This window comes from Lissotriton vulgaris, chromosome 3_2 (assembly GCF_964263255.1).
Source record: "Lissotriton vulgaris chromosome 3_2, aLisVul1.2, whole genome shotgun sequence".
Taxonomy (NCBI): domain Eukaryota; kingdom Metazoa; phylum Chordata; class Amphibia; order Caudata; family Salamandridae; genus Lissotriton; species Lissotriton vulgaris.
Genome location: NC_141690.1, coordinates 159,937,885 through 159,953,994, shown reverse-complemented (window position 1 = coordinate 159,953,994; position 16,110 = coordinate 159,937,885). Strand labels below are relative to the sequence as shown.

At 45.3% G+C, this 16,110-nt stretch overlaps 1 protein-coding gene across 2 annotated transcripts in view; it reads left to right on the top strand.

Moving 5' to 3' along the window:
- The window catches only part of ABLIM2 (actin binding LIM protein family member 2), a 954,368-nt gene that overhangs the window by 811,160 nt on the left and 127,098 nt on the right, over positions 1-16,110 (top strand). For both annotated transcript variants that reach the window (XM_086964134.1, XM_086964133.1), the window contains 2 exons: positions 5,623-5,764; positions 14,941-14,999. In XM_086964134.1, the coding sequence (XP_086820260.1) occupies positions 5,623-5,764; positions 14,941-14,999 (201 nt within the window). The remainder of the gene's footprint in view (positions 1-5,622; positions 5,765-14,940; positions 15,000-16,110) is intronic.

Genomic DNA, 16,110 nt, shown 5'->3' with positions numbered 1-16,110 from the left:
GATTTTGTGTGTCACTCTTTGGCCCAACTATTAAATATACTCGGTGTTATAGGGGTATAGTTAGTTTAATTGCTGCATACAATAACTCCTTTTTTCCTTTGGATCTTAATTTACAAGAGTCCCTGGTTTATCTGTCTTCCTCCATGTTCCATGTATGCTGCTCCACATAAAATGCCTGTGTTCTGGGTGTTGACTGTTAGGCATGTCACTGCGAATGTTCTAATAGGCAGAGGAGGAAAAGAGGGTATCTGCTTGCTTTTGTTAGGTCATTCGCTTGTTCAAAATATTATTGGAAGCTGCATTAAGGTATACTTCTGCACTAAAACTACAGAACTTTGTGTCAGCATTGCATTCTAGAAGGTACTTTTTAACTACAACACTGAGAAACAGTTATAGGCAAAAGAAAAGAAAGAAAGCAACCATGGCGCTAAACCATCACCATCGACCGGCTCAGAAGACGTGGGCCTGTCTAATAGAGAAGAACTATTTAGGTGCTCTCTGCGTTGGGTCTGTATTGTGCTTGACCTGCCTCCTAATCTGCCTTCCAGTATCAGTGTGGTGCAGCTGGGCATGGAGGGCTTCATTGTGAACAACAATGCTGGTGGTGCTTTGGGCCTAGCATCCGAGGCCAGGTTCTACCCACATCCAAGGGTCCAGGACTGGCACCACATGGAGGGTTAGAACTCGCTGAGGCTGGTTCCAGGTGCAGGTTCAACATGGTTGTAGCCTTTCCTGCATCTGAGTCTCTGATCAGGAGGCCAGCAAACTAAACCTTGGAGTCTCTATGGTCCTGGGTGCAAGCAGAAAAGCAGGTCTCAAGCAGCAGGTAAGTCCTCTGAGAGCATAAGGCAGGCTTCAGGCAGCAGGGCAGTCCTCTCGGGGTGAAGCAGTGCAGTTCTCTGAAGTACACAGCAGGCCACAGATAGTGAAAGAGTCCCCTGAGTGTCCTTACGCAGGTCCAGAGGTGAACTGAAGAGTTGGTCTGAGGGTCCTACATTTATATCTGGTGCCCTCTTTAAAGTGGGTAAAGCTTCTGCAGCCATCCCCACAGAAGTGCCTGCACTTTCCTGCCTCCCTGCTCTGGTCCCAGGATGTCTGGGGAATAATGAGCTAGCGTGAATCCCTATGTGAGTGTGCAGAGGTAGCCCCTTTGAGGTGCAAGTGTGGTAGGTCACAGCTCCACCCCCTACTCTGCCTAGATGACTTTTCCTGCTACCACACAGTATTTCTATTGTGTGGCTGTCTGGGGAGAATACACAAAGGTCAGCTGCCACTCACAGTAATAATGTGACCCTGGAGCAGGCTGCAGGCACCAAATGGTTTAGACGAGAATATTCTACATTTCTAAAAGTGACACATTTGGAATTGTGACTTAAAATCTGACTTCAGATTTAAAGAGGGTTTTAAATTAAAGGTAATAAGGTAACCCAATTCTATCCTATGGGACGGATAGGCCTTGCAGTGGCGAAAAATTAATTCAAGAGTTTTTTACTACCAGGACATGTGACACTTAAAAGTACAACAACTAACTTTTTAGATGGACTGCACCCTGCGCTATACACTGTTGAGGGCTTACCTTAGGGGTGACTCGTCTATTAAAAAGGAAGGTTTAGACCTGGAAAAAAGTTTAGTTTGTCAGGTCGAAGTGACAGTTTAATACTGCATACACAGTCTGCAATGGCAGGTCTGAGACTTATTTTAACCCCTTCACTGTGGCGGCTATTCCGCCGCAGTGCTAAGGGGGTGGGGTGGTCGCGCGGCGGGCGCATGCTGGTGACGGAACAGCTCCATCACCAGCTGCGGTTGCGCTGTGCTCATGACAGAGCGGTTCCGTCACGGCCCCGCCCGCTCAATAGAACGTTCAGCGCAGGCGCGGAATCCATGCCGCGCAGGCGTTCCAAGCGGGCCGTGACGGAACCACTCCGTCATCAGCACAGCGCGACCTCGGCTGATGACGGAGTGGTTCCGTCACCAGCAGGGGAGGGGTTAAAAGGCTACTTAAGTGGGTGGCATAATCAGTGCTGCAAGCCCACTAGTAGCATTTATTTTGCAGGCCATGGGTACCTGTAGTACCACTTTACTCCGTACTTACAAGCAACTTTAATGTGCCAATTGGGTGTAAGTCGTTTTCACTATATTTAAAGGAGAAAGCAAATGCACTTTAGCACTGGTTAGCGGTGGTAAATTGGGCAGAATCCTAAGTCCAACAAAACCTAATTTCAGCACAAACAGGAGGGGTGAAGCCAAAATGTTTGGCGGTGACTCTGCAAAAGAGGGCCAGGATTAACAATAGATGTGGCAGTATCACTTTCAGTACTGCATGTTTTTACCATAGATCCTGAATCCTGGGGCATTACCACACTTCCAGAACGTGGTAACATATTCTGGAGCGTGGTATTGTAACAAGGGCTTACATATGAGGGTAATTTTGGTTTTACAATGAAACATTTAAAAAATGTATTTTAATCATCAGTTGAAATCACAACTTGTGTAAAATAATATTTCTGCCTGTTCACTCTGTTTTCTTTTGTTTTACTCTCATTCAAAAGTTCAATCAAGTTCGCATTTCTGGACCATAATTGGTAACACATTTTGCAACTATTCCAAAGGTCTCCTAAGCAGACAAGGTCAAAAAAGCAACATCTAAAGTTCCTTTCTAGAGCCTAAAGCTCAATTTGCCCATAATGAATGTTTCATAAGAAGTGGAATGACATCCAAAACCATGAATGATATACTGCCTAATCCTTTAAGCTCTCAGCTGTCTCACATGATCCTCACATGATCAATTGAGATTGGCCATAGTAATCCTAGGGAAATGTATGTGATTATAGTTTCATATTAAACTTAGGTTAGCCCTTGTGTGGAGTGGCTGGGGATATTATCCACTCTCAGTTTCAACAAGAGCCAGATTCTTTCAATGATTGCATCTCAGTCCAAGCCAAGAGGTTCAATTTAGGTGAGTCGTGTGTCTTCAGGTTAAACGCTGTGCACTGACTCCCCTCACTTTATTTCATTCTCTTTGTCAGCTAAATGAAGAATGAAGATGATGGTTATTCCATGTATTAGGCACACACCACCAAGGTCTCTTTGTTAGATAACATAATTAAAAAATAATGATATTCAGGGCACATGTTCTATGGCGTGTTTGCTCTTATTTCTGTTTAAAACATATCACAAACATTCATGGACTGTAGCAGAAAAAAAGAACTATTTCTAGAGAAACTTCAAGTAATAAGGCCATTGTTTGGCTAAAATACTTTCCTAATTAGAAGTGGTCGCCATATTTGCTAACTTTTGACAGGCTGTATTTTTGCAAGGAGCTAGATTCTGGGCAAATGTACACATTAAGCTGTAACTATTTGGGACAGAGCACATTTGAAAGGGCATTTGTAGAAAAGAGTGTTGCTAGTAGGAACGCCTTACACAGAGAAAAGCAGGCATTATATTTTGCTAGGAAGAAAACTAAATACCCACATAAACTGGTATTCCAAATAGACCTGCCTTTCTCTGCAGGAACGGCACCTGGATCTGGGTTAAAGAGCATCACATAAAGGTCTGTGTGGCATCAGAAAAGCTGCAACCCTGTACCTCTTGCCAGAGTAGGACTTTGCAACGGAGTACCCTCTCCACCAAACTCTAAGTCATCCCAGATGCCATGTGTCCTGCCTTCTCCATTCCTGTACTGTGGGTTGTATGACACTACAATGCGGGCTATTACCACGCGTGCCATTACAACGCTGTTTTTACAACGCAAGTCGTTACAACGACTTGCGCTGTAAGCGCTGGCTAGTGGAATAGTTTAATTTTCTATTCCAACTCCAGCCCACATTACAGTAGGGAAAGTGTTGGAATAGAAAATGAAACGACTTGCGTTGTATTAGCAGTGTAGTAATGGCAGCGCGTGGTAATGCCCGCGTTGTAAAGGCTGCTCACCGTACTATGCCACTTCATTCACCCCGCAGTCACACCGGTAGTATTCAATATTCAATGTCTTGATGGCCTATGAAGGCAGAGGCTAGCGACCCTGAGGGCATAGAGGGAGCACCAAAAACTCATTCAGCAGTAGGCATCACTGAAATGTCAGAGATGATGCATGATTGATTCACAAACATGGAGTTAAGCAAGCCACATACATAACTTCTGCTCCCAGAAATCAGATACCACTGCTGTAACTCATTAACCACATGCTTTCCTTTGACCCTGTACAGCACTCTGCTCTCTTTTGGTTAGGTTACACAAATTCCACATAGTCACATACATACATACCTTAGAAATTACCAAGGGCGGGACTTCTAGCAGCATGCAAGGTAAATGATGATGCCCGGGTATGACTGCCATTGTGTTTCCCCATTATTTGAATGACAAACGGGAAAAGAACTGGCAGCCTTATGTATCATGGAACTACCGGCTCCAGGGTATAGAACAGGGTGATGATAGTGTCCACCTTGGGCAAAGTTCTCAATGGGCAACAGTTCCATACTTCACCTGACTAGCACAACAAAATAAAAAAGAGGGTAGTGCCTCTTGGATGAAGTCTAGTTGGTCCCACTTCTTATTGAGTATTACAGTTCATAAATGTGGATTATAAATTGCAAAAACCAAGGTGATCGCAAGTGTAGGATCTTGCCAGTATATTTGGTCAATAGTTGCCCCAAATTACTCTAGACTGAGAAGCGTTATTCTAGTTCTTTGAATACCATGTTATGAAATGCGTGCTGACTGCTTTCACATCATGAGATCTTTTATAAGTCTATCACACCTCTCCCCACCAAGATTCGTCTTCCTATAAGGCATGTCTTGCCAGCTACTGATGAATAGTTCAATCCTCCTGTGTCATCCTTGAGCGGATCCTGGTCTACTGGTGCACTTTGACCTATTAGATAACTGAGACTCAACTAAAAAAGTCTCTTGTAGTTATCCACTTGTTTTTATCTTATCCTGGGCCACTGAGAATAAAAAACTTTTAATCAGTTAGAGACCCAGAGATATTTTTAATACACCACTTCATCACACTTTTATGAAAAACCAGCTCCACTGTAATCAGGGGTCGCAGCACAGCTGAGTAGCATTCGGCTACTCAGCTGGGAACCCGATGATAAAGCATGACACCAACTAGGTTGGTGTGTGAGGGTTCTTCTAGCAAACCCCTGCGGTGCCGGACACTGCAGTGTCGGATATTCTGCTAGACAGGTCCGTCCAACTTGTTTTTGAAAACTACTGGTGCACAACCCAACTTAGAGCCCCTAGAGCTGATTTCTTCCAGTATCCAAAATTGTAATGTGATCTGCAAATACATAATGGAAAGTATCCACTACACAGAGTATTGCCTCAATCGTAGGTGTTTCCTACCCTTTCAGAGTCTGGTTTCTGCTAGTGGTGCTCCTGCTGCAACAGGGCTCTGCAACTTTTAGAAATAGCATTAACGCCACAGCAACTACCTACCATAATTTAACTAAGACATTGTAACTCAGGCTGGACAGCTTGACTTTAGTCCTCGTCACGTGCCGGTGGGTCCAATTCTATATCTATGGACCTCTGAAATTGATGGGTAGACAATTCTCATAAGATGGAGACCTCTTTTCAGAGCTACATTGTGAAATGCCTCTTGTTTCCTTGGTTCAGGTGAAAACGAGTTGGGTGATCCTCAAAGGAGAGATGGAAGCCCGCGCCATTGCCACAGAGGTGGATTCGCAGTCGCTGACTCAGAGCCCCGGGACTCACAGAGAAGCTTCGCAGCGGGTTCAGGGGGACCCCTACTATTCACGTAAGCTTTACTTTGTACTGTGACCAAAGAGATGCAGTCATTGTAGGGCCTACGAGCACTGAAGAGGTTAAAGCAAGTAGGAGCAAAGATGTCACTAGAGACGCTAGATTGCTGAGTGTAGTTTCACCTGTTATTGTAGTGCAAACCATCACATCTACTTTACCAAATCAAGACAGAAATCATCAAAATTTCAGGAATATTGGCATCATTCAGTAATGCTGAGTTGGCCTATTCAGGATTACAGGTAAGGCAAAAACACCACACTTTTTCTCTAAACAAATTCTGCCTGGTACAACGTGGTAGAAATTGTATTATTCAGAGTTTTGCGGATCGGAATGGCTGAAAAGTGTGACATTGTAAAAGTCCTACCCTAAAAGTCATTTCCAGCCTACTGAAAGGAGCTTCAATGTCATACAAATGCCGATTGTGTGCTGTGCACTTGCCCGCTACCAGTAGCAATTACTGCATTTAACATCCGCATTGTCCCCCATTCTGAGAAGCAGACGTCGGAGTGAGGCTGATAGTACTGTCCCAGCACATGCCCCATCAGTAGCTATCGGATGCGGCATTGCCCCCAATCAGACTGAAGTAATCCTCATGAGGGCTCAGATTTTGGAATAATTTGTTTGATAATCTAGTGTTGAGAGGGCCATTGTTAGAGTGATACATTTACTGTGTACTAACTATGATAATCTGGCAGTAGACAGTAAAATCCTATTGTGGTAACAAGACACAAGAGGGAGATAATGTTAAAGTAAAATGCTAATTATGACTGTATGTGGTAAAGCCAGAGGTAGCAGTAACACCATTTTTATGTACTTTAAATGTAATAAATAGTATTTCATATGACCTAATGTGTCCAGCTAATCCAGTCTTTGGTACGTTTTTACTCTAACTGAACAAAATGGTTCCGATTCACAAAGTCATTTGCGCCACTACATGGGACTTTAATGAATAAATGGCTTTTGCATGAAGTTATAATGCCAAATAATTCACTCATTTTTGTTTGAATCTTTTAATTGCGTTGTTTTAGTGCATTAACAGCTCATAAGACAATATAACAGGAGACATACCTCCAGATTCCTGCGACAGCAAGCATATAACTGATATGTCAAATTCAGCAAATTACATTTTCAACATAGGGCCAGGAGTAACGAAGGCAATTGCCCCCTTCCCGTCTATATAAGTATGCAATGTACATATATATAGTGCAATCATCAAAACAACGTTCTGACATAGCATACATTGCAAGATTTTGATTTATGTTAAGAAGAAGAATCAACCAAAGTGACTGTTAGACCTGGCATTTTTTGGCGTGTTTCCCCTGTCTTTTTGCTTTTGGACCTCCCGGTTTTAACTGTTTTTGCTGGTTTAGTGTATTTGCACACTTTTCTCACTGCTGTTCAGTGTTAAAATGCAAGTGCTCTTGTTGTAAATTGTGTTATGGATTGGTGTTTCCATGATTGGCATATGTGATTTACTGGTAAGTCCCTAGTACAGTGCACTGAGAATGCCAGGGCCTGTAAATCAAATGCTACTAGTGGGCCTGCTGAACTGATTATGCCAACTACAAAAGTAGCCCTGTAAAGATATCTCAGACCTGCCACTCCAGAGACTGCATGCAGTTTGGTACTGCCATGTTCACCTGGTCAGTGCACCCACTTGCCAGGCCCTAATCTTCTTTTCTTACATATGAGTCACCCCTAAGGTAGGCCGAAGGTACCCCTGTGGCTAAGGTGCTGTGTATGTTAAAGGTAGGACATGTACTGGTGTGTGTGTGGCATGTCCTGGTAGTGAATTTGTTTTTCACAATGGATAGACTGTATGTCCCATAGAATAGAATTGGAGTTTTACTTATAACATCTTATAAGCATAACTTCCCATTGGGACAAGATGGGGAAATGGAGTTTAGTATGCCTGGAAAGTAGGTCTTTTTTTTTTTGCTTAGCCATCGTGTGTGCCACTCCTGAGTTTGTTGATTGACTGTCTGGCTTTGGAGTGACAGGGGCTGGTGATGTACATTCTCTTCAGACAGGCCCTGGGGGAGGGGGGGGGGGTCAAGGTGTGTCCTACCTTTCCTGGATGAGTCAGGGCTGGGCAGAATAGACCCAGGCCGTATTTAGAGTGGAGGGAGGAGACTTCCCTGCACCTGAATGGGCCTGGTCTGCTTTAGACAATGGTGTCAGCTGGGAAGCTGAATCATAGAGGACCAAACTGGTTTGGACTAAGCACAGACACTCTCTGCCTGAGCGAACAAAGGAATTTTAAGTATAAATATTGGGGCAGACCCCAGAACTTTAGAACTCGTTGGAATCAAGGAATCTGCCAAGCTGCCCCTTTGCTGTTTTGTTGTTTTGTTGGGTTGGCCTGCAGTTGCTGCTTCTGCCTTGGGCAGTGAAAGAACTTGACTGAACTTTCTTTACTTGTGCTGAGTCTCACCAAGGGCTTGAAGTAGAGCTTGCCTCCTGTTCTGAAGTCTCAGGGACTGCAAAGACTTAATCAACATCTGGGTACTACTTCTGGAACCGCTGTTTCAATTTCCACAGAGAAGGAAAATGGCAACCAACTCTGTCGCTGGCTCCATGTCCTGAAGGCACTGCAGAGGGCACCATCGCTTCTTGCACCGCAATCCTGGTCTCACTGATGACGACCACCACCACTGCCGAGCCGCTGCTTACACCATGACATGTGGGCACCACACTCCGCATCGCCTCACTACACTTTGCCTCCCTGGTCACACCGGTGCCGTCACTGCCTGCTGACTTCAACACCCGCGACCTCATCATGGCTGGGTACTCCGCTCGTAAGCTTCACGATGGACCGCCTCCTCCCACAATGCAGTCTGGGCCGACTGACCCAAGCTCCTGCTAACCGGCCCTGTCGCTTGCACCGTGACCGCCGTCACCGCAATGAGCACCACCTCACTCCGTCTCATAGCCCTGGTCTCACCAATGCCGCTGGACGACCGCCACAGAGCCACTGCTTGAACTGCTCCTGGAGGGCACCGCATGCTGCACCGCTTCACTTCACATCACAACCAAGACGGTTGCCACTACTGGCTCGCACCAACATGTCGGCGGCAACGCAAAAGGTACTGTTTACTAGTCTGCCGACACCCCCGACCAAGATCCCGAAGGATATCAGAGCGCTTTACAATGAATTGGTAGAGAGGCCAAAATTAAATAAACATTAAATGGGCCCTATCTGATAGTGTTACTTTTGATAGTTACGTCTGCTGTATATTAATTTTTCTCCTTCAATTGACTTATTTATCTGACTTCGGTAGACCTAGATGTATTTGAAATGTGTCTCGTGCTAATTACTTTTGAGCCTCATATTTTGATTGTTGTTATCTGATTCCAATGGTATCACTAATGTCTGTACCTTATTTCCTTATGTGCTCCTTCAAAATAATAAAATCTTTTGAAATGAAAACAGTAAATGGGCCCGATTCACAGAATGAACTGAAGACTAAATCCTAAACTTACTACTATTTGGTATTCACAGAATTTACTTACTACTTTCGGGATTCACAGAGTGAACTTACTACTTTCGGGATTCACAGAATGAACTTACTACTTTCGGTATTCACAGAATAGATTTAAGACTACTAACTTTACGTCCGCACTCGGGCCGGAAACTCCGGCCCGGAGGCGGAGTTTCCGGCTTGGGGCGGAGCTTCTGGGCCAGAGGCAGAGCTTGCAGCTTGGAGGCGGAGCTTCCGGCGCAGAGGTGGAGATTTCAGCCGTGGCTAAATACCCACCTCCGAGCCGGAAGCTCCGCCTCCAAGCCGCAAGCTCCGCCTCCGGCCCGGAAGCTCCGACTTTGGGCCGTAAGCTCCGCCCCCATGCCGGAAACTCCCCCTCCGGGCTGGAATTCCCGGCCCGAGTGCGGACGTAAAGTTAGTAGTCTTAAATCTATTCTGTGAATACCGAAAGTAGTAAGTTCATTCTGTGAATCCCGAAAGTAGTAAGTTCACTTTGTGAATCCCGAAAGTAGTAAGTGCATTCTGTGAATACCAAATAGTAGTAAGTTTAGGATTTAGTCTTAAATTCACTCTGGGAATCGGGCCCTTTGTAATTGAGAAAAGGAACGGAAGAAAAAAAATGCTAAACACTAAACAATGGTACACGTATATCTTGCAAAGTATATATTTGTAAGTACAGTCTGTTGGATTCTTACCATTTTGGTCTTGTTTTGGATATTAAATAGTAATGGATATTTTCCTAATCTGGTATGGTGTCCTTTTGTAGTGTTTTCACAGTATTACTGTTGGTTATGTGCAAATACTTTACACACTGCCGCTGAGATAAGCCTGATTGCTCATGCCAAGCTACCAACAGGGTGAGCAGGGGTTATTTTAGGAGTGTAACTCCCTTATCCTGACTAGAAGGAAGGGTCCCTACTTGGAAAAAGGTGCAAACCATTGCCAACTAGAGACCCTCAATTCTAACAGTGACCAACTGGAGTCTACAAGTACAGTAATTCACAACTATTTTGTTCCCCCTAACCCATAAACACCAGTTTTGGTGTGTGTGTATGATCATTGATGTTAAAGCGGTGCAACCAATGAAGAGGTAAGTCAGTCCCCTAATGTCCCAGCCACCATGAAAAAATCACCACGCCCGCCAACTCCCCCCATCAATCGTGAGTGCCGTCCTTTAGGTCTTGTATCGATGATCTGAATTCTGCCAGTATTGAGTCCCAATTATGAGCTACTGGGTATTTGTGCAACCCGAGGGTGTCCTCCCTTTGAAGTGCTTTACTTTCCATGTGCGCCCACACAAGGAATGATTGTATCCAGGCCTTGATTGGGGGAGGATCTGGGGACCTCAACCTGCAAGTAATGAGCCACCAGTCAGTTAAAAAGCCCAAGTCAAGGAATCGGGAAGTGAAGTGTGTTTTTTGGTTCTAGGGAATAGACCCAGTACACACGCCTCCCAAGTGTGTATTGTTGCATGCTCCTACCACCCTGCAGCGCCCAGCATTCCAAATTATTTTGCACATTTTACGTTCAAATACCGGAAGAATTCAGCCAGTATTTAGATGGGTAAATTCGAAAAATAGTACAGGAGTCTGGGGAGGATTACCATTTTCAACAGTGAGACCCAACCCATCACAGATAGCGGTAGCGTCCCCCAGAATGTTATCTGGGTCCAAATGGAGGACAGCATTTGCAAAAAGTTGCCGTCAAACAGATTGTCTGTGTAGCGATATATACGAACACCCAGGTAGCAAAACGTAGCGGGCTGCCAGGGCATTACCATCTTATAAAAGGCAAGACCTGGCAGGTCTGACGTGAAAGGAAATAAGCTGGACTTCCTCCAATTTACTCGGAGGCCCTACAAATTGATGCAGTATTTCCGCAATCTTATCTGGTACAGCGTGAACATCCCAGAGTTACAAAAGATGGTCATCTGTATAAAGAGACACTACATGTAACCCATCGCAAAGCTGTGTGCCCCAGTCCGTGCCCCATCTATAAAGCACCACAGCCAATGGTTCAAATGCCAGAGAAAATTGCAAAGGTGAAAGAGGGCTTCCCTGCTGGGTGCCGCAGCCAATCTGTATCGACTCAGATATGACTGAGCCAGTCCTGACCTTGATGAGAGGCTGTGCGTAGAGTAACTACACCAGGCGTATAAAGCGAGCTCTAAGACGATATCTATGCAATGCTGAGAAAAAGAGCGACCATGCCAGCAAGCAGTTGCGGCAGGCATGACTCGCAGGTGGGGGGCGGAGTGGGTCACGCGGGGAGGAGTTCGCGCTGGGTGTGATTTATTTTAAATAAATAACTTTAAATAGGTCCTGCATCGTCCCACTTCGTCACAGCTTCTCTGCTCCACGCAGGAAGCAGGCAGCCTCCCCCCCTCTCCCAAGCCAATCACAACGCTGCAATGGCAGCGACGTGATTGGTTGCAGGGCGGACTGGGAACCAAAACTGGCCCTGGCATAGAGCTCGGCCGGCACCCCCAGGGAGCGGCCAAGCTGTTTGCCAGGGCTGGTTTCGTACAATTTTGTTACAGGCCCTTTAACATAAATGACCCCAGGGGCCCAAAATCGGCCCACACCCTAGCGGCCCACCGGGGAAATGCCCGGTGCCCGCTACGGCCAGTCCGGCCCTGATTGGTTGGGATGCCAACCACACAGGCGTCCATGGAGAGGCCATTTCTCCATGTAGGCTGCAAGCAGCCCACATGGAGAAACGGCAAAATGCGTATGACTAGTTTGGTCGGCCCTGAGGCCGATCAAGCAGTCAGCGCCAACAGAGTGGAGAAGCCACTCCTCCCCTGCCCTAGAACAGGATTTATAATACCATTTTATGTTTCTGCTTTTCGTGCTGCGAGAAAGCAGTGGGGTGACGCTCCTCTGCCCACATGGAGGAGCCGCCTCTTCCAGCGAGTTGAAAGCCTTTTTGAGCCCCACCACCAGGCATCCCACTTGAGCCCAGCATTGTAGTGCGTAAGCCTGAACCCGAAAATAGCTTCTATATATTTAGGGCGGTGTTCAATGCCGGCACAAATCCGTTTTGGTCCAGATGCGCCAAACAATTCACTTGTGTGTAATACTTGTGAGGCACATTCCCATTCTGCACACAGTCAGGGTCTTACTCCTCTCACGGTCAAGAGTTAGTCTGTGTGCAGAGGGGAATGGAGAGGGAACATCTCCACAATTGGTGGGCACGGAGGAAAATGTATTTATCGACGGGGAAAATGTTTAACGCACGCAAACAAAAGTTTTCAATTACAGTTGCACTATTGTACAGTGTTTTTGTCTGTGCAATTCTACATCTCTTACACTTAGGATGTGAAAATGCCTTCATTTGGTAAACAATCTGATTTCACAAAAGAATTTTAGTGCTACACCAGGGGCGCTGCAACTGTTGCAGCTTCTCCGGTGTTCTCGCGGCGTGTCCTGTGAATCCTATAAAAAGGTTCAGATTTACTCCAAACACTGGCTCAAGTCTATGGAAGCAAATTAACACAATCTGTCTAAATGCATCAAATGGTACAAAGCAAATGGTACCCACGCCTGCCAGATGTCTGTATGCCTGTAGATGCTCAGACATCCGGCATATTATTATACGTTACTCTAACAAATGTAACATTTATACATTTAGACTTTGCTAGCTCTGTACCCATCCCTTCTTTGCACCCTGCAGTAATAGAGGCCTAAGTTGAGTGCTAAGATGTTTGTTGCTAACAGGCTTTATGCAAATCATACCTGCCTACATAATGGCAGAGCCCCTGCCTAACAACTTCCAATGACTTTTACCCAAGGAGCTCTCAACCTTGTGCCTCGGAGGCAGAGTGCATGGTGGGAATGCGCACACTCTCCGGCATTGCGCTGCTTTCAAGTGCTTGTGCGATGGTGAGAGCAGAGGTTAGGGCTGCACATGAGCTGTGACTTGGGAGACAGTTCATAGCCTACACTTTTCTCACTTTACCTTCCACTGTGTCACACGTCATCTGCTGGTTTAGGCCCTCTCTTGCACGCCATGGTCTGCAAGATGCTGTGTCAGATCGAACACTAGTAGGATGATGCGTTGCACTTCAGGAGTCATCACTTTCTCTAACATCCGCCTGGACCTAATGCAGCAGTGTCTCGAAAAGAGTCACAAAGCCATGACGTGAGCGCCCAAAAAAATGTGCGGCTCCTTCGCTTAGGCGGAGGAGCGTTGACCCACTGCTCTCTGAGCTGTGCAAAAACGAAAAATAAAATTATAATCACACAATGTTATTACCATTTTATTTTTCTGCACTAGCTCAGTTCAGTTGCATTATAGGTGCAGTGCAGTGCAAGGGGGGGGATGGGCTGTCATCCCAGCCAGCAGGGGAAGGAGTGGTGGGCACTTTCTAAGTCCGCATGACGGTCATGCACATTTAGTATTTCTGGGTGGAGAACATGCACAGACTCCCATTCCCAGTCTGGGTGCCGAATCAGGGTGCTCAGACCAATCACGATGCTGCTGTCATGCTGGTAACAGCAGCGCTGGGATTGGCTAGGGGAGTTTGGGAGCCTATGTGCTTCCTGCTTCGTCGACAGAAGGACGGAGGAGAGGCAGCAGTAGGTAAGTGCATTTTTTTAATCCCTCCCTCCCCTGGACCCATTCCCCTTCAGTACTATTCATTAGCAGCCACCACTGTCCAATAACCTCACCTTTCACAACGCGTTTATCTCCACCCACTCCTCAACAAGTCACACAGCCATAAGAGGCTCCTTCACAGAACCATGCTCACTCCCTCTTTCCTACCCTGATCCCTGGCTGGTCTGACGTCTTTTGCATCACTTCCCTTCACAGCTCCCCTTCTGGCCATGATCATTGATCCGGTCCCTCTCTGGCAAAACCCCCTAACCAGCACTTTTCCCCATTGCGGCCAGGAATTTCTTATTTCCCACTCCATACTGACCTCCTCGGATCTCCCTCACCAGGCGCTTTCTTACCCAAGAATATCGCTCTCGCCTAACCTCCTGCCATGTTCTCTTAGTCCTCTCCTTCCACCATTGGTCCTGCCTGGTCTCCGTATCCATCCCTTCCATGGCCCATCCGCAGCCCTGATGTCGCGCGACTAAAGTGGGGCGGTCACTGTGAAGTGGCCACTGTACCAGCTACATCAATAACAACCTCTGCCCTGTCTTCAGAAAGTGTCAGCTTGAGGTAGAGAGTCTGAAAGAGCAGTCAGAAGCCAAGAATCAGGATCCAGAGGCGAGAGGAAGAAGTGAATCTTCTACCCACCTCTGCACTTTAGGTGATGGGGTTCAAGGCTTTAAGGAATCTGAAGAGGGAGGAAGCGGTGTAGTTTGAGAATCTTGCACCAAAATGATTGCATTTGGAGGTCTGCCACAATGCACGTAAGGTATGGCCTGTGATCTTGCTTGCTGCATTTTTTGTAAGTAAAGTAATCATTATTTAGCTGTTGTTTTAAATAATTCTTACAATGCGATTTTGTTCTATTGAGACAGATATAGCTTGAGTTAAACTTTCTCTATATCTTTTGTTTATAGTTTGAGATTGATATATAACACACAAATAGAAAATGAGTAACAAAACATACATTTACTCAGGAATGTTTCCAACTGTTTATATTCTGGACTGAGGCTGTAATTATGGAAGGAGAGCTTGCAGTAATATGTTTTGCTTGTTTTGCCAGTAATGTTTTCCATCTTTGTTGTAGGTTTCCCATACTCAAAATCTGCTTCTCTACCTGGATATGGCAAAAATGGGTTGAATAGGGTAGGTGCTCTCTTCGGGGATGTTTCATAATTTTGCAAGATTGTGCCCCATTCTACTAACATTCTGTGCTTACATATATACACAATTTGTAAATACTAACTCTGGAATCTAAATATACCTACTGTCAGAAAGCATGATGGGCAGTAGTTTCAGGAAGCTCTGTCCTCGAGAATTTTGTGATTGTAAACAGATAAAGTGAACCATTAAAAGAAATGTAACTGTTGTGATACAGTGCTAGTTAAACGTATAGTCAGCTCCACTGGAATTATGTGATTGTGTGGGACCTGCGATTTTCGCATAGTTGTACATTTGCCACCTAATCAACCATCTACTGCATAATCTGCAGATTTTAACAAAAAATAGTTTTTAGCTCAAACGGTTCAAAAGTTAGTAAAACGTACCGACACATGTTGCTACACAGTGGAAGGCCCTCTGAAAAGGTTAACTGGTCACCTTTCTGTTGCTTATTGCTGTATTTGGGTGCTAAGCTGGTACTAATGATGCACACATAATGCCTAGACACTATTAACAAGCTTAAAAATGACAAAATAATAAAGTGTACCACCACAAAATGTACCGCATAATGCTGCATAATTTGCCTTTTTGCTGCATAATTTACTCAGCCCTTCCGCATAATTTGACCCTCCCTGCCGCAAAATTATTTAACCTCTATACATTCAACATAGAAAGATTACCTATGGGTTATTTGTGTCTCAGTGCCCAGGGATAAACCAGTCAGTTTATCCGTGCTCTGCAGTTTTCAAACGTTGGACAGTTCTTCAGCAGAACACTAGTAATCCACTAGATGGCACTATTTCATTTTAGTTAATATTACAACAGACAGAACTAAGCGTTATTCACTGCAGATAGTGGAACTCGAATTTAGGGCCATATTATCAAGACTGGGCGATAAAATTATCGCCGCTTTATCGGCAGGAAACTGCCGCTAAAGTGGCGATAATGGGCTTGATAATATGCCCTTGTGAATTCCCATAGAAACCCAGGTTAGACATCTAGCCTGGGCTTCTATGGGAATTCACAAGGGCATACTATCAGGCTCATTATCGCCACTTTAGCGGCAGTTTCCTGCCGATAAAGCGGCAATAATTTT